Consider the following 27,528-nt stretch of genomic DNA (forward strand, 5'->3'; position numbering starts at 1 on the left):
CAAAGTAAAAAGTTGGTTTATTTGAAACTGTGAAATAAAAGCCCAAAGAGATAAAATGCTTAACAATGTCAATGGACAGCATACAAGAAAACTTGAGTTAAGCCAGTCTGCTTCCTCCACCCCTCTACTAAGGTGGAACTATAATATCACTTCTTGGCTTTCCCTGCTCCAAGACTCATTATATAAAACTATCTTAAACAACTTCACATAAGGGTTTTGTTTTTTTGTAGATTTGTACCACTAAATTCCTCCCTAAAATAACTCCATTGACTTTAAGAGAGTTGCAACAGAAATGAATCTGACCCATAATATGTATCTTTTGCCCATTGGCTTTATTTTTCAAGTTGACATTTTTATGGAACAGATTCTCTCTTCCCAGATCTCCCTACTAAATTGGTTCAAAAACTAAACTTAGCCAAATCACAGTTCATATTAGTTTTTAGAGGCTCTTATTGGGACATTATTCTTAGCATACCAATGGGGAAAAAAGTAAAGTGTCTTATTTATCTGTCTTCACCCTCTGTCATCCCAAATGAGTATGGTGTTATGCAGAATTTCAGTTCAATGTTTGCACAAAACGTTTGTTTTGCCAGATGGTAGATTCCAAATTAGTGTTTTAAAATGAATAAAAAGTTACTGGAATTCTAAATCTATGAGAGCATTTAAAAAATTTTCAGGTAAGAAAATATTAAGATTATATCCAAAATATGCTTTAAATAGTTAGTGGAAACTCAAATGGGCAACCAGCATGCTTTTTCTTTGATTGTTTCAAAACCTCAAGCCTTGTTAGATAACTCCATAAAAATAGCCGAAGTTACAATTAAAACACAATTAAAGAAATAGGCTTGAAAAGAAAACCTGTTGGCTAGGAAAAGATTGACTTTCATCATGTAAATCAAGTGCACAAAAATTGTTAGTGGTGAAGTCTTAATTCTTATATATTAGTTTGGACCAGATCAGGATGACACCTTCCAAAGAAAAATCACTAGAATGCCACAAAACCAACAACAGAAATTATTTAAGAAACATAGTAGACAGTTCAGCTTAGTGGTATTCTACTGATTTTGGAATCTGTCATTTTGACCTGAACAAAACTAAATTTATTCAAAGAGCAAGTACAGTAGAGCAACAATAATGAGGAACTACAGATCACGGATCTAATTTATTTTAAGAATATTTCATTTTCCATATCCCTGTTAGTTCTTTGACTGGTAATCACTGAGGTAGTCTTTGCAATGAGATGCACATTCACTAGAAATCACTACATCTACTGGTTTCAGATCACTGAATTATCTTTAGTAGCAAGTTGCAGTGACTCTTGGCCCCGATAGGACCAATTTAAGTCACTGAAGTCAACAGGAACCTACAGACTTCATCAACGACATGGGACTGAAAGGTCCCATATCATCGATTCATCCAATCCAGCTTTTGGCTAGTTTTAGATTCAATTCCAAAAAGAAATGGAGTTTGCTCTTTGAACTCATTTTCTCTTTTGTAATTAGAAGGGACAATGTCCACTCACCACATTATCCATCACCTGTTAAAAGCCAGCAGGTTTTCATTGGCTACAGCGACTCAAGATTGGGCTATGGAAGAAGTTATGTAAGTGAGCCTAAAAATGTCTTGCTGTGCCAAGATGTTTTAATATATTTTTACAACAGGTATTCTCTACAACTCCTTCACTTCTTGACATAAGAAAGCAGCCAGATGCTGGTCAACAGGATTTGAAATTTCATGCACAGGACTTGACTAGAGATTTTCCAACGTCATCAAAAACTAACAGTAAAAATGCCTAACAGTTAGAGTTTAGCATTTTGGAAGGAGGCAGGAGGAGAAATTACAACCTAAATCAGTCAATTTCCAGTAGATTAAAAAGTCAATGCTTCCCCTCCCCAAAAACACTGCTGCTGGTTAGATATTGTATATTATTGAATCGTAATTAATAAAGGTACTTTTGTTTTAAGGAGGATAAAGAAGAAAAGATCTGCCATACAATGTGGTCTTAACAATGTCTCTAGGATTGTGGGAATCTGTTTTTTTTCTTGGTGGGAGAAGCATTAATGGCACAATCATGTTCTTTAGTGGACAAAAGTAAAAATGAGTTTAAATAAATTTAAATCAAACACCATTGGCAAAATTTTTTATCTACTGTCTCTCGACATTTTAACCAACATTATGAACTTTATTTTTTTTAAAAAAAGGCTGACATTGTTGGGGAGAAAGGGGGAAAGAAGGGAGGGGAGAAGTTAAACAAAAAGAGACATTTTACATGGCGGCATAAAAATCAAAACGGAGGAAAACAGAAAACAAAACACCCCCCCACACTACTCCACAAGAAAGTAAACAGCTAAAACAAGTTTCCAGAACAATGAATCTGAAGGATGCACTTTCTTCAGATACAAGATCATTGCTGCCTTGTTCAAGAACAGTCACAATTGAGTGTGGTTTTGTGTACTACTGTAACCCTTCAATGGGTCAGTTTGTAAGTTAAAAGAAATAAACCAATGCAATAAATTTCTGAACTAAGAAGGATGCAGTTACCAATTGCTTTATACTGGTGTTTTAAAACACTTTTTACATACCTTTTGTTTCAGGTTTTAAACTCAAACTGTGCTTTACATTTTTAAGTTCAGACATACTGAAACCTAACAGCACAGATGGTTTGCGATTTTTTATCGCCTTTAGGCACATATATCGTCTTTTCCCAAAAAAGGATGCAACATCAACTTTCCATGCACCCAGTTCCAAAGACAGTAATTCCAGCTCCTTTTTAGATGGGTAGGGCCTCCTGTGAAAATAATCTTTCAGAAACTGCTTTTGACCTTCATGAGACTTGTGTTCATGCTGTTTAGGATCTAATGCTAAAATATGGAGGTCCTCACTTGAAGGAGGCCCTTTTATCTCTACCCTGCTTTCAGTTTTTTGTCGTTTGCAAGGCACTCCCCCTTGATTCCCTTCCTTTTCTGGAACTAGAGCTGTACTGGAATTTAACATCTGTGGCTGCTGTTCTTTGTTCCTTTGGTCCTCTATAACAGAGCAGAGATCAGATTGCTTTCTCTTAGCAGGTAAGGTCACAGGATCTTGCCTCTCACCATTGACCAACATCAAGTCTTTCTTTTCAGAACGCTCGAGCTGCATCTTCATGTCTGAGTTGCTATCCTTTGGAGCACTTCTGCAGCGGAGCAAATGCACAGCAATTGCTGTCAGAGTCATGTTTCCAGTGTATACCCCGCAGCAGTGGATACACTTGAAAGCAGGTGACTTTAAAATTGTGTGCACAGTTGGCATTATATGGTGCCTCTCTTTCAAATGCAGTTCATAGGCTTCTTTGTCAATGAAAGCACCGAAACAAAAGGGGCACGTCAATACTTTTTTGCTGACCCTAGTATTCATTTCAGTGGTTTGAGGCTTCACCTTGATGTAAACAGGTACAAGTGTCCTCGAGGTTATTCCAACAAGCACTGCCAAATGGACTTCCTTTTCACCAAGTTCTTCTTTTGGCAATACTGTACTAAAATCAAAATGTGGAATTACTAGCTCCCCCTCAGCATCGTTATCTATTTGGAACCCTCTGTTGCTGTAAATTGCATGCAATTTCTTTTCCCCATTGTGCACAGACCTATTGTGTTCAACAAGACTTTTTAGATTGTGGAAAGTAAACGCACAAAACAAGCAAGCTAAACCATGCATGAGTAGATGTGGCAAAAGCTCGTCTTCACACAGGAAACATTTACAAGAGAAACAGCGAAGAGTCTTCTCTTTCATCCACCGGAAAAAGGGTGCACATGCTGCAAGTTTTTCTGGATCAACGGTTTCCTCAGTTTTTACCACCTTGTGCTTATGAGCCACTTCCATGTGCACCTGGTAGACGTTCGATGGGAAAAGTTCATTGCAAACAGGGCACGTTTTCCACTGCTTTGCCTGCTTAACAGCTTGGCTCATTTCAGGGCCAGGAGGAGAAGCCGGCACAGACATATTCTGGGAAGAAGTCACTACTACAGGAGGAGAAGGTGCACTGGCTGGAGAGTGAGAGAGCTGGGTTACTGCCCCAGACTGCATCAACTGAATAGGCATTTGTGGAGGTGTAACAGTTGCTACTCCACCACCAGCTGGAACAGGCAAAGTAACTGAAACCGGAGCAAGGGTGTATGTTGGGATCCCATTTACCTGTTTGCCTGTTGGAATCAATTGTCTCAGTATAGGCCCAGTAGTCAGGAAAGCAGTGTTTTGAGAAACGCTAGGCCGGACTGGTTGATTTACAGGGAGAATCCCTGAGTTTGAAGGCTGATTAAGCTGGAGAATTCCAGGTCTGACAGGCTGTCTAACAGGAACCACAGCCGGTGCAACAGGCTGATTAAGCTGAAGAACACCTGGCGTGACAGTCTGGGTCATCGGCAGAACCCCAGGACCTACAGGTCGATTCACATTCCCAACTGGCTGATTCATAGGAAGAAGCGCCGGTGCAACAGGTCTATTTACTGGGAGAACCCCCGGTGCAACAGGTCTATTTACTGGGAGAACCCCCGGTACAACAGGTCTGGTTATAGGACCGACAGGCTGAGTTATGGGAAGTGCCCCAGATACAACTGAAGTATTTATTGTAGCAATAGACTGATTAACAGGAAAAAGCCCAGGCCTGATGGGTTCATTGAGAGGAAGAACTGCTGCACCAACAGGTCTATTTATGGTCCCAACAGGTTTATTAAAGGGGATAATCCCTGGCCTGACAGGTTGATTGAGGGGAAGCCTATGGGAAACAAAGACAGGCTGTGGAACTGACGGTTGAATATTAACACTATTCTGACCTACTGGAAGAGGACTGGATACAAGCGTAACATGTGGTGGAGTAGCACCTGGAGTAGAAATGGTATGTGTAATGCTACCCGAGGCACTTGAAACAGGCAGTGGTCTGACTGCATTTGGAACTGCTTTTGCTGGTATGACAGCTTGGCTTTGATTATTCCGTGGAAATGCAAGCTGAATACAAGCTGGAGAAGTAACTGAGCCAGCTGGTACAGTGGAGGGAACTAAGGATGGAGCAGATATAGTTGTAGGAGGCTTAGGAGCAATATGCATTTGCTTCACAAGGCCTGGCTTCTTAATATGTTCCGAAATCACTGATCGAAGTTTATTCTCCAGATCTCTGTGTGTTTCAGATGTCAAGACATGATACATTAAAGAATCTTGGCTGTTTGCTGAGGCATTGCACTTTTTGCAGTAGTATTCAACAAAATTCTCAACAAAATTCTCATCACTTTCATCAGGTTTCAGGCCAAAATAGGTGCTTATTAAGTTCTGAAAGTGGTTCATTAACACATGTTTCTTCATATTGTAATATAATGTATCTGTAAAGTGACATTTTAGACATGTAAAGTTTATAATGTCACTCCTGAATTGTTTCATGCCACCTAAAATGCTCACTGTATAGTTCTGTATTTTCTTAGAAGAAGAATGGAACATTCTGAGGTGTTTTCCCACTACTTTGTGATCCGAAACAAATGCACATTTTGGGCAAGGAACCACCAACTCTTGGTCCATTTCATCATCATGGTAACGGTGCAAATGATTCTTGAATGAAGTAAGCAATTTTGATGAAAACTTGCATAGGCTACAGCAGTAAGGCTTTGTCCTGTACCTCTGCAAACAAAACAAAACAAAACAAAAAAAGTGTTCACACAGTACTGTTTCATTTTCAAATGAAATGGTTTATTAGAAGCTGGCAGTTTCTATCAAGTGTCAAAATGCCTGCACCATGTGGAACATAAGCCTCTGTGAAACTGTCAGCCATATCCAAAAAATAAACGTAGTGGTGGAACGCATGGCAGAAAACAGTCAATGGACTCTGGCTACTTTAAATTTCTTTATACAAGGTCTAACAAGGCTCAACTGAGTTCTCCATCCCTAGGTCAAATAAATAATAAGAACTCCAGTCTCCTAAGAATTTGGCCACAGAACAAGGCAACAGAATTAGGACACAGGAGTTGAATCTTGAGTAATCAAGAGTAGAAGCAATTTTTATTTAGACTATGTAAAGCACTGCCTGTTTGAATTAGATGTCAACCAAAGTCAACCCACACACATTTGGGGGGAGGCGGGGAAAAATCTGTTTATTTTTAGCAAATCTTTAACATTTTGTCCTTCACCAAAAGGACATGGGAGAAATACGGATTCTTCACCAATCTCAGCAAGCAATTCTAGACAAGACTAGACAACCTAATCTTGGCCTCCTCCTATTTTTCTCTTAATGTTCCAAAAGTATGTAAAGACCTTTCTTCATAAGATACCAACAAAATATACTAAACAATGACTTCCCTATAGAGTATATCCTTTTACACTGTTTTACATCTCTAAACAATTTTGCTCTACCATATTCTTTACAAATACATGTATTTAAAACTGAAGAGCTTTCATGATCCGGCCCCACATTCAAAATAAAAATAGTGTTCTCCAGATGCTTCCACTGTAAAGTGTTACATTTTTATTCTGAATTTTCACCCAACATTTTAGGTTACTCTTTATTCTCAGATGGAAAAAATCCTGCTCATCCCTGGTAACCACTTCGGTCACCTATTTCCATTCTTCTAAGGTTTTGGTACAGAGACTCATCTAAATGCTCCTGTAATCTATAAGAAAAGGCATCCCTTATTTCTCAAGCACTATTCTGTTCCACGTGAGAACGCTTCTTAATACTTACTGTCGTCTACTTCTTCTGACTGAACATTTCTCTCTCTCTCTCTCTAAATCCAAGGGAAAACAGCTACAAAAAAGTGAGTTTTGCTCTTCTCTGGTTTGGGTTTTGCCATCGCACCCGAAGTCACTTGTTATGGTTTAGAGTGTCCACTAGGAAGGACTGATGAATTCCTACAGTTCCCTTCACTCAAATTCACGGCATGAAACAATTACAATCAGCTCTCCTGGCACAGCCAGTCTACTTAATTGGTAGAAACAGACATTATTCATCCTGTAGGGTAAGGCTCTACTCCTCCCAGGCAGGGCAACACTCAGGGCATACCTGTAGCAAACAAGGGAACCCCAGATTTCTCTGATTACAGAGGCATGCCCCAAGTCAGAAGTCCCTGGTATGCTTCTGCAAACAGGGAAACCCAGGCAGACTATCCCAAGGCTTCAGAGTCTGATCCTAGGTGCCCTCAGAATTCCTCCACAAGGCCATAGGTTCAGCTGAAGAACACTCCAGGCTGCCTGCATGCACTTTCCAACCTTAAAACAAGCAGACATCTGCCACGAAACAGCAGCACAAATCAAGACTACCTTTTGTTATGGCCACAAATATGGGCGTTTGGAGTCTGATAAAGGGAACAGATGTCTGTTTGCGTCTGCTTTGTGCCATCATAAGAATTCTTATGGAGGCACAAAGGCGATGTCTGTTCACAGCCAAAGAGTACCAACATCTTTAATTTCCCATTTCTGAGGTGGTCAAGTCACTGTGTGTGGCCAGAGTGAACTTGAAGCACAAGGTGACATTTCTCAGGTCACATCCTTGTGTATCTATGGTATTTTTTGCTATTCCTCCCATGATGGAGCCAAAAAGATCAGAAGTCAATTTTGTTTCTTTTTTGGTTTTCTGTCTCAAGGAATTAATTTCAGTCAACCCAACGTTTCTGGCAAGTACACAAAGAATTCTTCACAACAGTGAGTGGTCCAGTCATTAAACTAAACAGTTACTATTCAGATTTTAAAAGATGGAATAGTGAGCTTCTTTCACTGCAATGGAATATTCTGATAAGAAACTTCTCTCTCTCTGAGCATGTGTTTCTCTGCAGAATTAGGATAAAACTGTCAGAACTCATAATAAATCACTTACGTACTTTAAATGCTACCAAATTTTAATCATCCCTTCCCTCTAATCCACCATAAATAATTTATTTTTGGTAGTTTAAGAGACGTGTAGTCTATTACTTAATTAACTCCGCTCCAGAACCAACCTCTTTTCCAACTCAGGTAATTCGGCTAAATACAAAAGGTGGTACAAACTCTACTGTCCCTCATACTTTTCACCCATGGCTCAAATGATCATTTGTAAACTCAAATGGTAACAAGCTCCAAGAAGATTAAAATCTAAAATGTGTAACATTATGATACTGTATCACTTAATAGTGTACCCAGAGTCTGAAAAAGCAGGATCATTTGGAAGAATGCAAATTAGTCCCAATCAAAAGGAAGAGTTCCAAAACAGCAATTGTCTAATTTTCTGTGACCTTCCCCATATTATATATGAGACATGGCATTAGAGAGAAAAAAGCAAAGAAAGCAAGGGGAAAGTAAACAGAAAGTGGATCCATCTTTCCTAAAACTGATGTCATTTTAAAGCCAAACCAATTAAAATTTGGATTAATCATCTGAAACAAAACTTCCATATTTTCTTCCATACAGCACTCCTTCAAATATAATATGCATCTTGTTCTTGAAAGGCAGAATGAAGGGGGGGAAAAAAAAAAAAAGAGTTTTCCACAATTGGGAATACATACAGCAGGGACAGAGCCTAATTTTCAGCTGACTTGCACCGCCTTTCATGGTCAACTAAAACCTTAAAATCTGGCTGCTACTGAAGACTGGTCTTCATAGGTAGATCCAGGATCTTGAAAATAACCAAAGGATCTTCAAGATTGAAATAAGAGAAGAGACTAGGAACAGCTAGAAGACAGAAAAACTGTCCTAAGAAAGGCTGCTGTGATTTAGTGGAACATTAAGACTATTAAAAAGGAGACAAATCACTAACACCTGTGGAGTGAAGGAAAATGAACTATTAAAGTTAATGGACTCTCTCAGTTGACTGAATAGCAAAAGCAACAGCAGCTGCAATGTGAAGCACTAATCAAAGCAGGGTGCCTCTATCCCAGGCAGAAAATTAGTTTCCCTACTTAATACATGCACCCCAGTTTTGGGGGGCTGATTCTGAGGGGGGGAAAAGTAAAAGTATGCAAGAAAATACAGTAGTATAGCAACCTGTAGATTCTCCATCTCTCAGTCTTCAAATGGAGACTGAATGCCCTTCTGCAAGATAGAATTTCACCCAGTTGCATTTGGCTGAAGTGTAAAGGCTACGTCAAAGAGAGATCAAAGAAGGTCTAATGGTCCTTTCTGGATTTTAAAATTGCAAACCGACTTTGGAATCACTTCAGAAAGCCAAAGGATATTACAGGGGAAGGGGGAAGTACAGATCAACCACATTAACTTCAAGCCTTCTTAGATCAGCAACCAATCAGAATTTTCCATCAGTTTTTATATTTGTGATCTTTTATGGGGTTCAACCAGATTAGGGCCACATGTTATCATGCCTACAATACAATCTGTATGGATTGTGGCTGGACATGAATGATGTAATGGACCTGACCAACCTCCCAATTCCATCAGTGTCTGTATTGCCCAATCAGACAACATGCTCTTCCCTTATGCTAGCCCAGAACTCTCTAAACCAGACTTTCATTTCTACAAGAATGCTCAAAACCAGCCCTGACCACAGTCACTGACCTCATTATGACAGGCTAAATGTCCACAATCACACCACATAGGTACAAACTGAAGAGAGGTATCAGTTATACAGTCTTCCTGCTTCCACATGCATTGACTAGTAGACTAGTGCTAATATTTCATTGTCCTGTGCATTTCTGATTGAAAGTTTCAAATGTGTAAAAGGAATCTTATGAGAAAGCAATCCCTATCCCAGAACAAATTAACAAAGAATGTACAAATCACCATCCCTGCCACTGCCAGAGTACTGTGGAAACCAATGTCTTTACCATGCATCACAAAGACTAAGTCTCTTGTGTCCTCATCTCAGAATAGGATAATCCTCAAAAATGAGGATGGAACTCTCCTTTTTGATTGAGACGTAGGAAGCATCTCAAGTTGCTCCTTTCACAGTCCTTAGAATAGAGGCTCCCATGAGTTTATCAGCTGCAGATATCAAGTTCCTAGATTCTCTAAGCCTAGCTTTTATAATTAGCATTTTCACTGACCAACTTGAGAAGAGACCAAAAAACCCAACAAAAAACCCTAGTTTTGTACCAACAGTAGAAACAGTAGTAGTAGAACAGATGTGAGCTTGATGAAATAGAATGATTTTATTTCTGTAAATACTACAGACCAATTTGAATTTCACAAATTTTAAGAAAGACTGTATTTTCTATTGAATCACAGTTAATACAGCTAGCAAACACCATGGTCAGAAACTTTTGACAGGTAACGTTCCAAGGCAGCGCAGCAACCTTTAAAACCAACCATAAAACAACTCACAGCCACATCTGAAGCACTCTGACAAGTCAACCTCTGTTGGGTGGGAGAACAGGCTGATAGGCCCTCATCATGAAAGGGACCAGCCACTTTGAGTGGTGATCCATACCAAACACTTTCAGCATCACCCAAATACCTGCATAAATCCAAGAGCTTTTCCACAAGGTTGCCTTTCCTCCAAGAACCCTTCTATCCTCTATGTATATCTGCAGTTTTATAGCTTTTAACAGGACTTCTGATTTCATATCTCAACCCTGCCTACTTGTATGATAAGATTTCTTGAGTTCTCACATTAAATGAAATTTTCTAAGCCTGTCTGATTATATATGAGTACAAGCCATTTCATTTCCACAGATAAACTCTGACAGTATACCTGAATAGCACAATTCAGTGTCATGCAGATATACTTGAGATAACTCAGGTACAAGCAGCAATGTAGTTAATTTAATGCAGGACTCCAACATAACTGATTTGGCCTGCTGAGAAGCAGGATATATTAATATAGCACTCTACCCAAGCTAACAAGGCTATATAGCAACCAAGCTATTTCTACTACATGCATAATGTTGTGTTGTTGGAATTAGGCACCTTCTCTCCCTAAGAGACGCTGTGGTAATCAGGAGTTTCATCCCCGTTTCATCCTTTTGCAACAACCTTGCATTTGGCTATGGCAGGTTTGTCCAACATGCAGCCCGCCAAGGCATTTTCTGAGGCCCAAGGTGCTGTGACGTGTTCCCACCCCTTGTCCCTCCCCCAGCCCCTCAGCAACTTCCTAATGGCTGCTGAAGGGCTGGGGGAGGGACAAGATTCCCACACACACTGCGCCGACTTGACGTCAGCAACGCAGTGCGTGTAGGAAGAGGAGTAGCCATGTGCCTCTCAGGACAGGATGAGCCCGGCTGGAACAGCAGAGGCTCAGCTGCACTTTCCCCCTACCTGTGCCAGTCAGTCCCGAGCTGCACATGGCTCCGCCACTGCCTCTGCTGGCTGGTGCCAACCTGGGCAGGTCTGTCCCTTCCAGAGCAGCATGCGGCTGAAGCTGGCTTCCCACGTGCTGGTGGGGACTGGAGAAGGCCAGCCAGGTCAGCACCAGCCAACAGAAGCAGCAGCAGAGCCATGCGCCACTCGAGACTGACTGCTGCAGGCAGGGGGAAAATGCAGCTGAGCCCGTCGCTCTGGCTGGGCTCATCCCAACCCATCCCATCCCGAGCAGCACACGGATCCGCTGCCACTTCTGCTGGCCAGTGCAAACCCGGCTGGGCTCCTCCCATCCCCAGCAGCACGCAAGGAGCTGACTTTAGCTGCATGCCTCTTTTCCTGGCCGGTGCTGACCCGGCTGGGTCCGTCCCATCCAAAGCAGCATGCAGCTGAAGCCAGCTTCCCACAAGCTGCTGGGGACCCTGACCGGGTCTGCACCGGCCAGCAGAAGCAGTGGCAGACCCGCGTGCCACTCGGGATGGGACAAGCCTGGCCTAAGCGGCAGGGGCTCACCTGCATTTTTGCCCTGCCTTCACTGGTCAGTCCCAAGCGGCACATGGCTCCGCCACCGCTTCTGCTGGCTGATGCTGACCTGGCCAGCCTCCTCCAGTCCCCAGCAGCACATGGGAAACCAGCACAGGGGGGCCTTGGCAGGCAGGATCCTGGCATGACCTCTGTGGGGCGTGGCGGCAGGAGCCGATGTCTGCCAGACCCCGCGCAGCACTGAGGCCACTGGGGCTGCATGCGCGGGCTGCCAAGCACCACAGTGAGCGGGGCCATGTGGGTGGGCAGGTGAGGGGCTGTGGTACAGCGGCCGCCTCACTCCAGCCCCCCTCAGGCAGTGCCAGCTTGTGGGGCTGTGCTGCTCGGAGGATGGAGATGTGGAGCCATTTATTTCTCCCCTTCAGTCTCTGGGGCACTACCTGGCTGGATGCAGAATGGGTCCCTCCTGCCCCTGCCCACCAGCAGCCACCATGAATCTTGCATTAACAGGCAGATGCAGTAGGGCTACACAGGCAGGGTCTCTCTGGCCCAGGACAGAGGGTGTTTGAATATGGTTCACTGGCCCACTGGGCGATAAAAAGTTCATGATCCGGCCCCACATTCAAAAAGGTTGGACACCCCTGGTCTACAAAGACTGTCTCAGGCAAACATACATACCTTCCTTTTGCCAACAGACTCCCAAGGAGAGACATCACTCCATGAAGTGTTGCAAAAATATTTCTCTCCTGGATCAAAATGTTTAAGACTCTAAAAAGAGAAGGAGGAAAAAAAAGTTACATATATAATTTGTTTCAGAAATTAATTCTAAGTATAGAAATACGTTTGATACAGCTGACTGAAAACTAATCAATTTGCAATATTATATCCACAAAAATTAATGCTGAATGTGTTAAACTTTTACTTGATCCTTATTAGTTTAATGTTCTCTCATAACCATTTTGTATTGTTTAGTCCAAAATATTTTAAAAGAATACTGAATGTTCAGAACAATTTAAGTCCTTTTGCTTCAATACAAGTTCGGGAATATTTAACAAAGAACAAACATTCTTTTCTCCTCTCATCTACAGTACTTCAGATTTTGCCTCCAACACTTCTCCTCTTTTAGAGTCCAGAACCTCATGTTTCATCTCAACTCCAAGAATCATTTTACAACTGGATCTCAAATCGCTAAGTCTTCAAAATATTTTTATATATTATTATGCAAAGACTGTTTTGGAACTACTTTTCCAGTAATTAAACACTATTTCCTTCTACTAGCACATGAACAGGTGGAAGAGTATTGTAGCTGTTATCAATTTCCCCAAGAGTAGATTTGAACTGTTCGTATGAGAGCTAATTCCACACATTTTTTTTAATAAGGAGTGATCAAAGTAAAATTTAAGTGAAGAAAAAGCAACTGAACTTCAGAGGACTCTCATTTTTCTAATCTGCAATGTCTTATTTGTATTAAAATGCTAGATCCAAGCTTCTGTTCACCACATAGAAAAACACTGTACTTGATTAGCCACTTATTGCTGCTTGCCTCAAAAAGAAAGCATATGATTTTAATTTTGTTCTGTATAACATAGGAATTCTTTTTAGGGTAATAGCACATAGCCACGGTTAGGATATACGGGTAGTATGTAGCTATTACTATTTTCAAGTAGAGGCAGATCTTTCAAAAATTTCTCCATTGAGGAGAATCCTGAAAAAAAATCTCAAAAGTACAAGATGAGAAAGTCAATAAAAGATCTGGCATAGAACAAAAGAAACCCCATAATCCTCCAGTCTATTTTCCACCCACATTTCAATGAATATGGAAATGGAAGGGATTCCTGAATACTTACTGACCCAACGGCTCCCTAAATGAAACTTTCCATTGAAACCAGCTAACTGCAATGAACTTTGTCAGGAATGTTTTTGGATCTAAGATAGAATTTCTGCTCAAAACTTAAGACACAAATGCAGACCCATTTCACGCATCCCAGACTATCGACTACTGCAGGATGGCTCTCTCCCAACTGCACCTGGAGTTCTGCTTTGTATAAAGTACATATTGGTTGGTCAAAGAAGAAACTGTCTGTGTAGGCTCAGTGATCAAGACCCTCACCTGGAAAGCATTTGACCCATGTTCATACCTCTCATCTTAGCTACTGAGGGCCCTAACCAGTAGCTACTGACAATCCTAGGATGGATATTCTCAGATTTTGCAAAAATTAAATGATAAAGAAAAAGAAGAACAAAAAAGAAATTTCAAGGCTCCCATTATACAGACATTTCTGAAACTTCTAGAAATCCATGAGACAAGGAAAACCTTTTAGAACTTGAAGGAAAACAATGGTTACCAGAAAGACCTTTTGGACAGTGGTATTGAATGCTTAATATACTTTAATTTTTAGTACTTTACACTGTTGCAATCCTAATCTGTTGGAGAGGAGCTAAAACATAAATAATGTATTCTAACACTGCAGTCTGGGTACACTTTATCCAAGTATTGTATAGAGGATCTAGCCAAAAGCCTAATACAGAGAATCCGTGTCTTCCTCCAGGTAGAGGTAGTAAAGCTGTTCATCCACAAACAGGTCCTTTCAGTCTTTGGTTAAAGAGGGAAGATAAGTAATCCAAGGCTCCCCCCAACAATGATGAATTACCACACCTTATTAGAAACAGTCCAAGCAGCAGAGAAGCTGCTTCCTTTTTTAAGAGGTGTGTTTCACAACTACCTCAGATTGGCAGATCAGTTTCATGACATAATGATGTTGTTATATACAGCTCAATCTACCATTTCCTCAGACATAATGGCATTCAAGTTAGTTCTGATCTAATTAATATCAGGCACACCATGTTGCTATGAAGTACTGAATGTGTACACATCACATGCAAATTAAAGTAGTCATTGCTACTGACAAAGTCATATTATACTCAAAAGAAACCGCTCTACTTATGGGGGGGGTGGGGGGAAGAGGGGGAGAAAAAGAAACCAAGTGTTATTTGGTATACCTAATCCAGTTCTTGCTCTCCAAAAAAAAAAAAAAACACACTGCACTTTAAGTGGAGATTTATAACTCTCAAAATTCTTATGCCTTTATCTTTGAAGAAAGGAAAAGTAAATTAGTTGCAAATAATACCTTTACTAAGAGTAGTGAAATAAGAAAAAGTACTGGACAAAAACATGATTGTAGTCTTTTCAACAAGTTTATTCATATAGAGTCCCTCAAACAAGATTCAGCAACAGTAAACGAAACTGTTAAGTGTCCAAGGATTAGTGATACAGCAAACTAAAGCACATTTCTTTTGATCATTTAAAAACCTGTATACAATTTCAAGAGAAGCAAACACTACAGCAAAAAGTAGACAGCACAGCAAAATTCTCCACAAGATAACAAATTGGCCCTCTTTTTTTCCTACCAACACATTACACTTAAGGGAATAAGTCAGCTCAGCAGGTGCCAAAAGTAAGATCACAGGCATGTTGAAAAGACAAGGAAGGGCTGGTCATAGCAAAGCAACTATTGAGTAGTTTTGTTTTTGAAACATATTTGCATTTGTAGCTTCTCAATATTACATTCTTCAATCTGAATGTGTAGATTCTCTTTGTTATACACAAGTGGTTTTTTTCCCAGAAAATAGTAATAGTGCAGCACTTGCCTTCATAGTCTCAGTGCACTTGAGGTTGAATTGCTTGCATTTGCACAGATATGAAAATGAAACTGCCACCTTAGTTAGATCTTTTTCTGACACCAAATTTTAAAGACTTACAATAAATTACTGGGTCCATTTGCCTGGTTTACAAATGCTGACAGTTTGTATGTCCTTCTGAGATTTCTTCTTGCTTTCTCAAGGCAGAGTGGTCAATCCCTAACTTTGTGCCTTCATTTCTCCTTTTTATGGGAAAAAAAAGAATCTTATACAGAAAAATAGTTGTGTAGTAGACAGGGAAAGTTTCTTAAACTGATGTATCTTCCTTCTCTTCAATAGTACCATTATAGAATATAACACCTTCCAAGTCATGCCTCTCAGGATCAAAATACTTCAGCATTTTAATGTTACAAGAAACACTCAATTTCAGGCTATAACATAAATATTTCCAGACTCTGGAAAGCAAATAAGGATGCAGTTCTCCTTCCTGACCCCATCATAAATACAAAGCAAAGATTAAACTTACAAATACACTGAACTATGACAGACTTAAGAAAATTGAAGCTTCAGCAGTTTGTTATACTACTTCAGTGCTTTACCTGTAGTAACTCCCTGCAGCTGTCAAGCCCAATATCCACAAGAATGCCTTTCACCTTTTTTCGAGCCTTCCTGATATTATCAAGATTTTGAACAGGAATTTGAAACATTTTGCACTTCTCCTGAAACAGAAAGACAAAAATAATGTGATCAAATGTTTCTACATACACATTCACATGCTGCTGTGTTTTAGCAATAATTGAAGTAATGGGAATACCTCCCTCAAAAATGTTCCAATATGAAAACCAAAAGGCCTTAAGTAACTTTTAAGAGACCACTTCTTATTGAAAAAAATTTTTAAAAACACCCACAACACAAATGTCACCACCACATGTGTGTATTTATGAAAATCCAAAATCCAAGATTGGAAAGGAAAGAAAAGGTCCAATTCTTCCCAGCCATGTCTCAAAAAGGACAAAAAAAATACTAAGTCCTGACATTCTTCTTTCTTGACTATCCAGTATTATATGCTTTAGCAGTGGTGCACAGAGTTCTGGTCTATATTCAGAAAATAACCACCACTTCACTTATCAGATATATAATGTGCATAAACACGTGATGGTATCTGCCTCCAAGGTAACTGCATCCTTTCTTTAGCATTTGCAGGGATATTTTTGCTACACAAGCAGGTATTTCAAGAAGAGTTGTTGGTGAAATCTGAATTTCCTGCAACTCTCTACTACTACCTTGCTTAAATTACATGAACTCTTGACATTTGAAGAGACTGTAATACTAGTAGTGAGATTGCTAAAGCCTTTCAATCAAAAAAGCACCTTTACTTCAAAATGGCTAACAGCTAGAGCTACAAATGTGGGTTGAATTAAAAACAAAACAAAACACCCTTTGCTCTAAATAGCGTTGTAGCTATCTAAACTGCTTCTCATCACATTTACTTTGCTAAATCAGAGAGTACATGTAGTTCTAATACTATTTTGGGTGACTATATCCAACTGGTATCTAGCTATTTAAGCCTGACAATAGTCAGCATGTGGATTCAAGTTAAATCCCAGCAAAAGAGACCCTACCATGAGCTTAAGAAAACTTAAGAGACTGTCACCACAATGGTCAGATCCTCTCTGATGGAGGACACACACCAAAATGTCAAGGTAAGCTTCCATTTTAGAAGTTCTCCTGTGGCTCCCACTGAGGTTGCGTTCTTCTACAGCAGTATTCAAGAAGAAAATTCTACTATCTCCAACTGGTGAGGAAACCACATGCCATCCCTGTATCAATGTTAGGTACACATGCCTTCAATCACTTTATATTTAGGTTAAAGCAATGCAGCTGATTTGGGTTTCAGAGCATCAACCCCCCCCAAAACTGAAAGTGGTTCAGAAGGCAGCAGCCTGCCTCCTTCACAAAATACAGGTTACCTAGACTTACTTTACAAGCCATTTTCTACAATTCATGCATTGATCTGCAAAAATCTAATGACGTTTGAAGGTTTTGAAAAACATAGTTGTCTGAAACCAAGTCACCCAAAATACTGCTTCACCTCCAAGGGCCTTGCATGCTTTTGAGGGCTATATCTCAAAAGGAAACAACCAAGTAGTCTCCTGCCACAGTAAAGTCTGCCTTAATGCTGTGGAATTGTGCCCCTCAGAAACTGAATCACCACCTCACCTCACCTACACCCCAGTCCAAGTAAAAACACAGTTTTCCCCCACACTCTGGACTCTCCCACGTCCCCTCCACCAACAAGAATAAACACACATTTATTTGTTCATAAAACAGAAGAGCTTTGTTGTAAGATCAAAAAAAACCCCAAAAAACTCACATGCTATTCTCCTCCTCGTCTCCCCCCAAAGGAAAGATGTGTAGAGAGAAATGAAGAGGGAGCCCCATTTGACAGATGCTAATCTCCTTTCCTAATTTTTTGGGTAAAAACTCTGGAAGACATTCTGATACCATGGAAATAGGTGTGGTACTGGAACCTACAGAAAATGGAACAAAAATCATAAATAACTGATCTAGTATTGCTCTATAAGAAAATCCAAGTATCAAAATCACAGTCAAAGAGGTACCAAAGTCCTCATTCTAAATTGAAGTCTGCTGGGAATTAGGGCATACTTTACAGTTAAATTTTCATTTATGATGAGTACATATCGAGTAATATTCACTAGCACCCTGGTCAGTCAAAGATCATCCAGAACAGCTGATAAGCAAGGAAGATATCTGGATTCTATTATAAGGCAGAGTCCACTGAAAATATTTCTGTGTGGATCATTTTACTTCTAACATATACAGAAGCCTCTGGATGACATGAAACTAGCTTGTTTCTTAAGGCAAGTTTCTCTCACAAGATAGAACCATCACAGTCTCTAGAGACAACACAATATAACCCATTCCCATGCTCCTCAGTCTTGTCTTAACAATAAAATGCCTAGATTATCCAAAAGAAAAAAAGTCTTGAATAGAGCTGACTATATATAGTCCAGTTTTAAAGGCAATGTTCTTCAAACCAAGAGACCTACATCCCATAATGTACTGCATGACATTACACCATTAACCTCCAACACACTGCTTGGAAGCAGGATACAGAAATTATGCATTTAATACAGGTATCAGCAACATTTTGTTGTCTAAAGCTGCAAACCTCTATACCCACTCCCCATTACTCCAGACAGAGCAGGCAGCTTCATGAATGTTGCCTCATTCTCCCTGTACCTGGGGTTAGGCAGGACCACTGCAAGCCAGATCCCAGGGTGGCACCATAGGGTGCCAGCCACTGACAGAATACATTTAGACTGCCAAAATTAGGAACCCTTTTGACTTCCTGAACTCAATTTTTCCAAGTCCTCAGTTTCACTTTTCCCCAGTTCAGTATTTTGAATGCTAAATTCAGTAGTTAAAAATAGATGATTTTCAATTTCATTTTGAGGGGGGACTTTTTGGACCTTCTTCAGTCTTTAACCAATACTTTCAACTGATTTCCTTTCTGAACTATACCCAACCTTTACTAGCGTCTCTTCAGGTCTTAACAATCAAATCAAACATGGAATCCAAAAAACAAATTCAGTAATAGATACACTGTATTCTCTCACACACACAACACACCCCAAAATAACACATACACCTTGTTTTTGAAAGGCAAAATAAAGAAAAGATATTTCTTTGTTGCAAGTAACAAAGTAGCAGCAGCTAGAGCCAAACCTGCTCACTGTTCTTCTCCCTATAGATTGTGTGCAAATTTTGGCCACATACAGACATTCAGTTTCTGCTGGGAGAGTTGCTGCACTCCCAGTAGAAACCAGGAGCGTCCAAATATTCAGCGTTTTCTCCCAGAGCAAAAATTACTGCTGCAGGAGAAAAAACCTGGGAACCACAGAGGTAAATCACTCCTGGGAGAGTTTCTGCTGGGAAAGTAAATGTCTGTACACAGGATGGCCACTGATACATTCCTCAGAATATAGAACAGCCCCTTGGTGAAGGGCAGATCCCTCAGTCAATCAGCAGTGAGGGGTGGGACCACTGCTTCCTCAACCAATCAGCAGCAAGGGGTGGGGCCACCAGGCCCCTTGGCCAATCAGCAGTGACGGGCAAGGCTACCACCTCCCTAGCTCAGAACCCCTTTCCTCCTGGCTGTGCACTGCCCTACCTCTAGGCACAGCCAACAGAATCCCAAGGGCAAATGACTGACATGTATTTCCACCAATGAACAGAAAAACAGGACTTTTTGCTGTCGGTTCCTCATTCAGAAATGGACAGGGGACAAAGGGTTTAAAAAACAGGATGATCCAGCATGAAACAGAACCAATGGCCACCCTATCTGTACATGTTCTCTTCTGAGAACAGATACAGCATGGTCCTCCAACATCCCATGGTGCTCTGCTCCTGCCTCCCACCCACAAGGGAGGCAGTGTGTCACTTGCTGGACTCTGCTGCTCCACCCAAGCAGGGAGCTTCACATTCCCCACACTGTGCTGCAAGGGCACACAGGCCGACTCTGGGCAGTCAATCAGGGCTGCCGTGTGCACTGCTGCCATATGTCTCCAAGAAGACTGACATGTGATCAAGGGCTCCTAATAAAGAATTTAAGCACATTAATATGCAGGAACCTAGTCAAAGTTTTGAAAGTTCATAAGCAATTAAGTGCTCACTAGCTCTGCAATTTTAAAATACTCCTGCTGTGTACCTAAGTATTTTTGAAAAACATGGCCAAAGATGACAGAAACAATCAAATCACTACTTAAGAGGTGATCCATACCTGAATAAATAAATGCAGACCATTTTGGTACAAAAAATAAGCTTATATATTCTGTATATTAAAGGTAACTATTTAACTAATAAGAAGTTCAATATACTGCTTTTGCATGTTTGAAAAGAATTCCAGCTTCCGTCCAAATGCAGCTCAACTAAATGAGTAATGGGGTAAAAGATTATTAGTATATAGAAATACGTACAATATATCATTTTCTAACAGCTTTGTTTGTTAATATATGTAACTTTTAAGTAATTATTTATAGATACAGTATTTCCTGGTTAGCTAAAGGTAGTATCCAGTTTTAGTGGGAAGCCTGTATCTGATTGAAAATCAATGTTTTAATGATTATACCAACCAGCAAACCTTTCTGTAGGAAAATAATCAGAGCATGAATGCAAAGTAGGTTTAAAATAAATTATTTAAAAATTAATTTTAAATCACAATGATTTTAATTAATCCACCCTGATGACAAGTTAACATATTGGAAAAGGAAGTCTCTTAAAAGATTTAGCATAACTCTTCAATTAATCTGCTAGCTAACTACATATATCTTGACTTTGAAGCTTTGGACAACTGAAGACTCTCAACTTGGTCTTCCTTATTCCTATAAATAAAACAGACAAAAGAAAAAACTGAGGGCACAAGCACAGATGTTTTTCAAGTCAACCTTAAAATGTGCTGGAGCTGTTGTAACCTCTCCAGATGTTACTCCAGTTTACACACTGAAGTAAAAACTCTCAAATAAAAACATATCTATTGTACAGCTGACGCGTGTATACTGAAGTCATAGTTTACATTAGTGGTTCTCAACCTTTTCAGAGTCAGGGCACCACTCCACCACTTTGAATATGGCAGTACCCAAGGTTGAGAACCACTGTTGGTAGTGCCCTGACTTACCTTGAGGCTTCTCAACCAGTTGTTGTTACCCCCAGATAAAACTGTTCCACATGCCTGGGGCACAGTCAGCCTAGCAAGGGCTATGGCATGTGTGAGCAGGCTGTGACAGGCAGCAAAGCTAGCAGGAGCTACCTCATGCTGTAAGGACCTTTACACTCCTCCCAGGAACAGAGGCAGGCAGCTAGAACTGCCCCACACACCTCTGCTTCTGGAAGGAGCTGGACCAGGAGGGCTACAGCCTCCCAGCTGCTACTTTAAGCTTATCTGATGCCTAATACAGCAAAAGTTTGTTCAGGGGAATTTTACCTGGCTGCTAAGGTGACAGCAGCACCCGAGGTGGACTCATGGCTCCCTGGTCTTGGACTGGTGGTCTACATAAAGCCCTTTCCTTTTCAAATTTAAACCAATGGCAGACAACAACAAAACCCTAGAGTTCTGCAAAGTTTGATTTCTTTACCAAACCAAGTTTTCTGCCAGTGAACTACCAACCTTGCGTAAAAATAACATGGGAGAAGGGGGAGAGCAGATCCTAGTAGAAAGGGGGGGCGTAAACCCTGGAGTCTAGACATATACCCCAGTTCCCTTTTATTTACACATGAGCATCAAAATGCAAGTCTCTGTATGCCCCCTGGAACTTGACATGATAAAGCCAAGCATTTCTGCAGCCCCCAACCCTTGCAAAGGGGATGCAAGATCCAGAAATAAGGGAGCGGCTTTCCAGCCCCTTGCATTAGCATACAAAAGCATAGGTAATCCTTGAACTGACAGATGTGCTTTCACTGAACTGAGATCGTTTCAAAACTACACAGCTCTCTGATCCGCTGGGCACTGGATCAGCTACAGAAAGTTTGGCCCAGGCACCAAAAGATACAACTTGGCATAGCTCAGTCTTCCCCTCCTAATCCATTATGCCAGTGGTTCTCAGCTTTTTTTGTACCAGGACCCACTTGTAAACATCAATTGCCAGTCCCAAACCAGTGCCCCCAGTGAGTGGGGCAGAGGAGGCTGGATCTCTGCCAGCCTGCAAGGGAAAACCCCACAATTTCCCATGTTTTTCCTCTTTCAAAAAAATAATCCATTTTTTTTAAAAGTTTGTTCGTGACCCTTTCATATATTTTTGCAACCCACTTTTGGGTCATGATCCACAGGTTAAAAAATGCTGCCTTGTTCTCCCTTCCCCTCAGGATATGCCCTTTCCTTTGCAAGAAGAACAGCTGACAACTTGGGGGCGAAAAGGGACCAGGACAGCCAGTTCACTTTTGCTGAGAGACATGCCGTCAAGGAAAGGAGCTGCAGGTGAGGGGCAGGTCTCCTAGGCTGAGTCCCGCACTCAGCATGCCCACTCCCAACTCCTTGGACAGCATCAAGGGAGGAAGACCAGTCAGAGGCTGCTGGGGAGGCATCGGCAGCGGGTGGAAGCCCCTCCAGAGCTGGACCTGCTCCTGGGGAGCTTCTCCTGCGAGGTGTGTGCACAGACCCGGGCGACCCTCCCAGGGATTCCCCCCCATCCCGGGGTTCCACCTGGCTCTCAGAAGGTTCCAGCCCGCGCAGCTCCCGCGGGTTCCATCGCTGCCCCGGGGAGCTCCGCGCCGGGCAGCCCCACCCGGGGCCAGGGGCACTGCGTCGCCTCCCGCCCACACGGAGCAGGAGCGAGAAGGAGACGCGGCGGTGGACAGCAGAATCCCCCAGCCGCCGCCTGCCCCTCGCCCGCCTCAGGCAGGACACGGCTGAGCTCGCCCGCCCCCCAGGACCCGCCTCCCGGTGCGGCCGGCCCCGGGTATCCCCCGCGCTGCGCCTACCCGGCCGGGCTGCAGGGGGAGCCCGGCCGCCCGCCCGCCGGCTCCCGCCGCCACCGCCTGCTCCTCACAAAGCCGGCCCCGCCCGTAGCTCCTCCTCCTGCTGGTGCCGCTGCTGCCGCCGCTGCTGCCGCCGGCGCGCAGGCGGTGCAGCCGCCGCGCCCCGCGCTCAGCCCGCGGCCGGGCGCAGCATCCCCGCCGCGCTCAGCCCCCGCGCTGCGCCGCGCCCGCCTCCGCCCGGCTCCTCATCCAGAGCCAGAAAGAGAAAATGGCGCTCGTTTTTATCCCAGGAAGTGACGTGAGGGGGGCTCATTTGCATGCCTACCCCACTGGCCAATAGGGAGAGGCCTTGCCCAAGTCGCCCACTGGCTCTTCAGATCAGCCTGGGCTCCCTTGGGAGAGGTGGGGGGTGAAGGGGCAAGGTGGAAGGGGGAGTGGGGGCCCTCCATGGGGGCCCCTGACCCACCTGTGGGCTCCTCACCTTCCCCCCTCCTCTCCTGGTCCACCTGAGGGGGCAGCAGTGGAAGCCATCGCGAGATTTGAAGGTGTGACGTCATGCTGAGGAGGGAGGGGTGTGATGACGTCAAGCCCATGTGATAACCACACGTGGCTACCCAGCAGCCTGGACCTCATTTGCATGGAATGTTGGGTGAAGCTGTGTCCCACCCACCTCCACCAGCCAATGGGATTGGGCCAGGTCAAGTGACAGCATTTCCCATTGGAGGAGGAACTTCTGGCCCTGTTCTGTCAGAGGAAAGGGTGTTTCCAACACATGGCTCATATTTAGGAGCTACTGGTACCCAGGGAGTCAAACATAGCCCCTAAAGCTAGCTGGGCAACTTATTCATTGGACCCATCCAGTGTAAAAGCTCCTCTGCCTAAAAGGTTTTTTGTACCCGAAAGCTTGCAAAGAAGAATATTTTCCAACGATTTAGTTGGTCTAATAAAAGATAAAACATCTGCCCAAAGAACCTTGTCTGCCTGTGTCCTTAGACCAGCATGGCTACAGCCAACACCCTCCACCTAAAAAGACTGGCTTGGGTCCACTTCAGACTGAAACAACTTCAACAAGTTGAAGGAAAAAGAAGTTATTCCAAGTTTGTGGGAGCCGTTAAGAAGTGTAAGGAGAAGTTGCCCTGATGGAAGCATCAGCGTATGTATTACTAATCATCTGATACATTGGTTCCCAACCTCGGGTCGTAACCCAGGTGAGGGTCATGGGGGCAATGCCAGTGACGCCACACACAAAGGACAAACCACCACATGCCAGGAGTGGCCCCACCGCCGCACTCTGCTCACAGCAGCAGGTCACAGCAAAAAAAGGTTGGGAACCACTGTTCTAGTAATACTGGGCTTCAAAGTGAAGGGCAGCACCACAGAAATGGCTGAGTCGATCAACTGCTGTTCTTCATTGCTGAATTTTGATGGTTTCTCTTCTTAACCATCTTAACCAGAGGTGGCAATTTCCACAACCTTTGAGGATCTATGCTTTTATTAATTATGGAGTTCCCTCAAGTCTAGTTTCAACCATACTGGCTTTTGGAAGAATCTAAGAACAATAAAGGAGAATGCGTCTTCTTCAGGGATTCATCTCTCAAGATAGGGATGGGTCTATCTGTCTGTGAAGACAAGAGTTCTTTCTCCTCACTTTTACAGTAAACTTTTAAGAAAATAGGAGGTATTGACTTCACCCCAAAACATAAATAGCCAGAAAAACACATTTTATAATACAAAGACAAGATATACTCAATGAAAAACTGAGAAAAAAAAGAAGATAAAAATGAGGTATATTAGGAAAAAAATAATACTATGGAATGCTTCCATTCTGAATCACCTTAAAACAGTGTCTTTTTAAAAAATATACTGCATGGGTGACATTCTGGCTTCATTTATGTCAATGGGAGTTTTGCCATTGACTTGAGTTGACAAGGGATTTCATTTTCTGTGTCTAAAGATAAATTATATGTGGATTTGTTGAACTCCTCCTGTCAAAGACTTTGATAGCCAATAGAAGAAAATTAACCTATTCATGTTTAAAAAATACATACTAACAAAATATTCAATTCCATAGGAAAAATTGTCTTCATCCAGCCAACACCCTCAATTGTCTTCATCCATCCACTGTACACATTAAATGTATCCTCTTTGAATTCCATTATCCATTTACTAACACTGCCTCTTTAAGGGAATCACAAATTTTAAATTAACAATTTCCATCACATTGTAATTGTGGTCAGTCATGTATTATAGTCAATAATGGTGTACAAGGCCAAAGCCATTATTGTAAAAAGTGACAAACCACCAAAGAAAGGTAAAAGAATTATACCTGATAAGTTTTTTATTATATTATATTCTATGCAATAAAATCTGTTGCACAAAGCAGGAAAAATGAAATGTCACCACTGATTTATGTCATATTTATTGGCTATAATGTAATAATCTATACAAGTAAGTAATAAAGTCCAAATTACATCTGCTAATAAGTACAATCCTGTCCAAAAGCAATATAGCCGAATGAACCCCATAAAACTACTATTAATAAACTTTTGTTGCAAAAAATCTTATTAGAACAAAAAGGTGGCACTTTTCAAAAAAATGTGGTGTTAAAATATAAAATGTATGAGAAACATTGCCTCATCAGCAAAATAATGTCTTTTACCTTTGGACTTTTTAACAGAATCAAAGAAACTGTTTAAACTTCAGTCAACATTTGATACTTATTACACTTAAAAAATAGGGGCTGTTTTATAAGTCACGTAATTTGATTGATCTAGAATATGAATTTAGTTGTTGCACCTTTATAGTACCTTGCCTTATTTCTGTGAAACCTCAGAATGCATTGAGCATCTTCAACTGCCATTTAGGTTAATGGGAGTTAGTGTTCATTATCATGCAGGAAGCAGCTGCTGCTTGCAGAAATCGGCACTAAGCTTGGGTTCTCCAATGATTTAAGGACTTGCTTAATGTATGCAACTTGAGCAGTTCAAGCAGTTCAAGCACAGGCAAGTGTAGTCAAAAGGCCACCTTCCATCCTCTAGCCCCAAAGTTAATTTGATGTCAATAAGTAAATTAAAAGGAGAATAAGAAAGAATAAAACTGAAGGATGAGAGAGCTAGCTTTCTCACCAGTTAACAGCAATGTCAGAAAAAGATAATATAGATAAAAGTAGTTTCTTTTTAGAATGGCAGCAGAAAAGGGAGAAGAGAAAGGAAAGTTAGCAACAGATGATGCAGAGGAGCGGGGGAGGTGAATGAATGCATGAACTTGGGAATTCTTCACAGAGAGCAGCTATAGTTTTGTTCCACAAAATGAAAAGGGATTAAACTTTACATTAAGAATACACTTGATTTTATTGCCCCCCCAGGGCAATAATTGCCTTACACGATATGGTCTATGGAACTTTAAAAAATATGAGAATGGTTTTTAATTACATGTAGTTAGTCTGGAATGCTAGATTAGGGTATTCATTCTTTTAATTTCATAGATCAGAACATAGCACTGCCCAATAAAGCTAGACGTTGTTGTATCAGTTTGTGTTCATTAATGAAGGATTATTTACCTTTCTAAAAATAGCAAGAAAGTACCCTTATATTTTACATTGACTTGCAAGCATCCTAACTATTTTATTTTTCTTGACTATTGGCCAGGTTATCAGATGCATTTCTGTCACTTTTGTTCTACCTGAGCAGACAAAAGGGAACATAATTTGGCCACAATTGTCCAGTTAAGAATTCTCACTGAAAAAGAATCTGCACAAGTGTAAAACTCATACAGTCAACTCTTTTACACACCTTCCCAATCCTGAGCATAGTGAAACTGAGGGGAATAAAGTTTCACTCTTACAGCAATTCTAGGAGATATTCCCTTATCCACTATATGAAGCACGTGTAATTTAGATCAACCTTTAGGCTGCTCTAATGTTTAAGGGCCAAGGCTTGCATAAGAGAATTTGGTGTAGAGAGCTGTCACAAGGTGCATATTTTGGCATGGAAAAGTATCTGGCTCTCTACTGAAATATCAGCTCATCTTGATGTAAAATTATACATGTATAACCATGGAGAAATAACAGATACCAATATCAATATTCATTTAAATTTATATTATTTATGCTTGTAAATGTCTTATTTTATTTCTATATTACTGCCGCGCGGCACTCTCACATTTATGTAACCTTGTAGTTTTGGCTTCTAATCAAAATGAAAGCTTTATATTTTCCCATGCTTGTATTAAGCTGCACATGCATATTTTGTAAGTTTCATTTCTTATCTATAAGTGTCATTCCTGCAGAAACGAAACTTATGTAGAAAATCTACCTAGTAACTATTATGTAAAAGAAAACTATCCTATCCCTGTATGCTTAGGTTATATCATAGTTAGAGTCACAGAGGCAGTCCAACCAACATCTATAAAGAGGCATAGAGGCAAGAAGTAGCAGAGACGACGACTGAAAGACCCTTCAGGCTTGATCACCCTGTAGCCAGTCCTCAGCCTCCCCGGCTGGGCGTATCCCAGCAAAAACCAAGGCCTCGAAAATCCGACAATCGACAGCGATCACCACGTTACAGTTTTGTTATCTATCATCCTGTTCGTGACGCCATGTTGCGGAATGCCGGGCTAGCGATTCCGGCACCGCTTGGGGAGCTGCGGGCTTTACGGAGCGGGCGAGCGCCCGGCTTGTGGGGC

The 27,528-nt window shown here is 41.6% G+C and overlaps 1 protein-coding gene across 5 annotated transcripts; it reads right to left on the minus strand.

The window, feature by feature from the left end:
- ADNP2 (ADNP homeobox 2) lies at positions 1-26,916 on the minus strand. Of its 5 annotated transcripts, none has more exons than XM_090039509.1 (5): positions 23,312-26,916; positions 17,726-17,882; positions 15,951-16,070; positions 12,391-12,480; positions 1-5,637 (listed from the first exon to the last, which is right to left on the minus strand). In XM_090039509.1, the coding sequence occupies exons 3-5, from the start codon at positions 16,056-16,058 to the stop codon at positions 2,575-2,577; spliced, it is 3,261 nt and encodes a 1,086-aa protein (XP_089895635.1). In that variant the 5' UTR covers positions 16,059-16,070; positions 17,726-17,882; positions 23,312-26,916; the 3' UTR covers positions 1-2,574. The 5 variants fall into 5 exon arrangements, with proteins under 5 accessions (XP_089895635.1, XP_089895634.1, XP_089895632.1 ...); XM_090039508.1 differs by lacking the exon at positions 23,312-26,916 and adding an exon at positions 22,917-23,246; XM_090039506.1 differs by lacking the exon at positions 23,312-26,916 and adding an exon at positions 22,849-23,246.
- Positions 26,917-27,528: the final 612 nt, after the last annotated feature.

Source organism: Crocodylus siamensis, chromosome 3 (genome assembly GCF_052110815.1).
Source record: "Crocodylus siamensis isolate JL-2025a chromosome 3, ASM5211081v1, whole genome shotgun sequence".
Lineage (NCBI taxonomy): Eukaryota > Metazoa > Chordata > Crocodylia > Crocodylidae > Crocodylus > Crocodylus siamensis.

Excerpts from the sequence above, each read along its gene's own strand:
- ADNP2 (XM_090039509.1), bottom strand. The coding sequence starts at position 16,058 with ATGTTTCAAATTCCTGTTCAAAATCTTGATAATATCAGGAAGGCTCGA. Across the intron at positions 12,481-15,950 it reads GCTGCAGGGAGTTACTACAG|AGTCTTAAACATTTTGATCC; the intron begins GTAAAGCACTGA and ends TTCTCTTTTTAG. Across the intron at positions 5,638-12,390 it reads AGTCTGTTGGCAAAAGGAAG|AGGTACAGGACAAAGCCTTA; the intron begins GTATGTATGTTT and ends TTTTGTTTGCAG.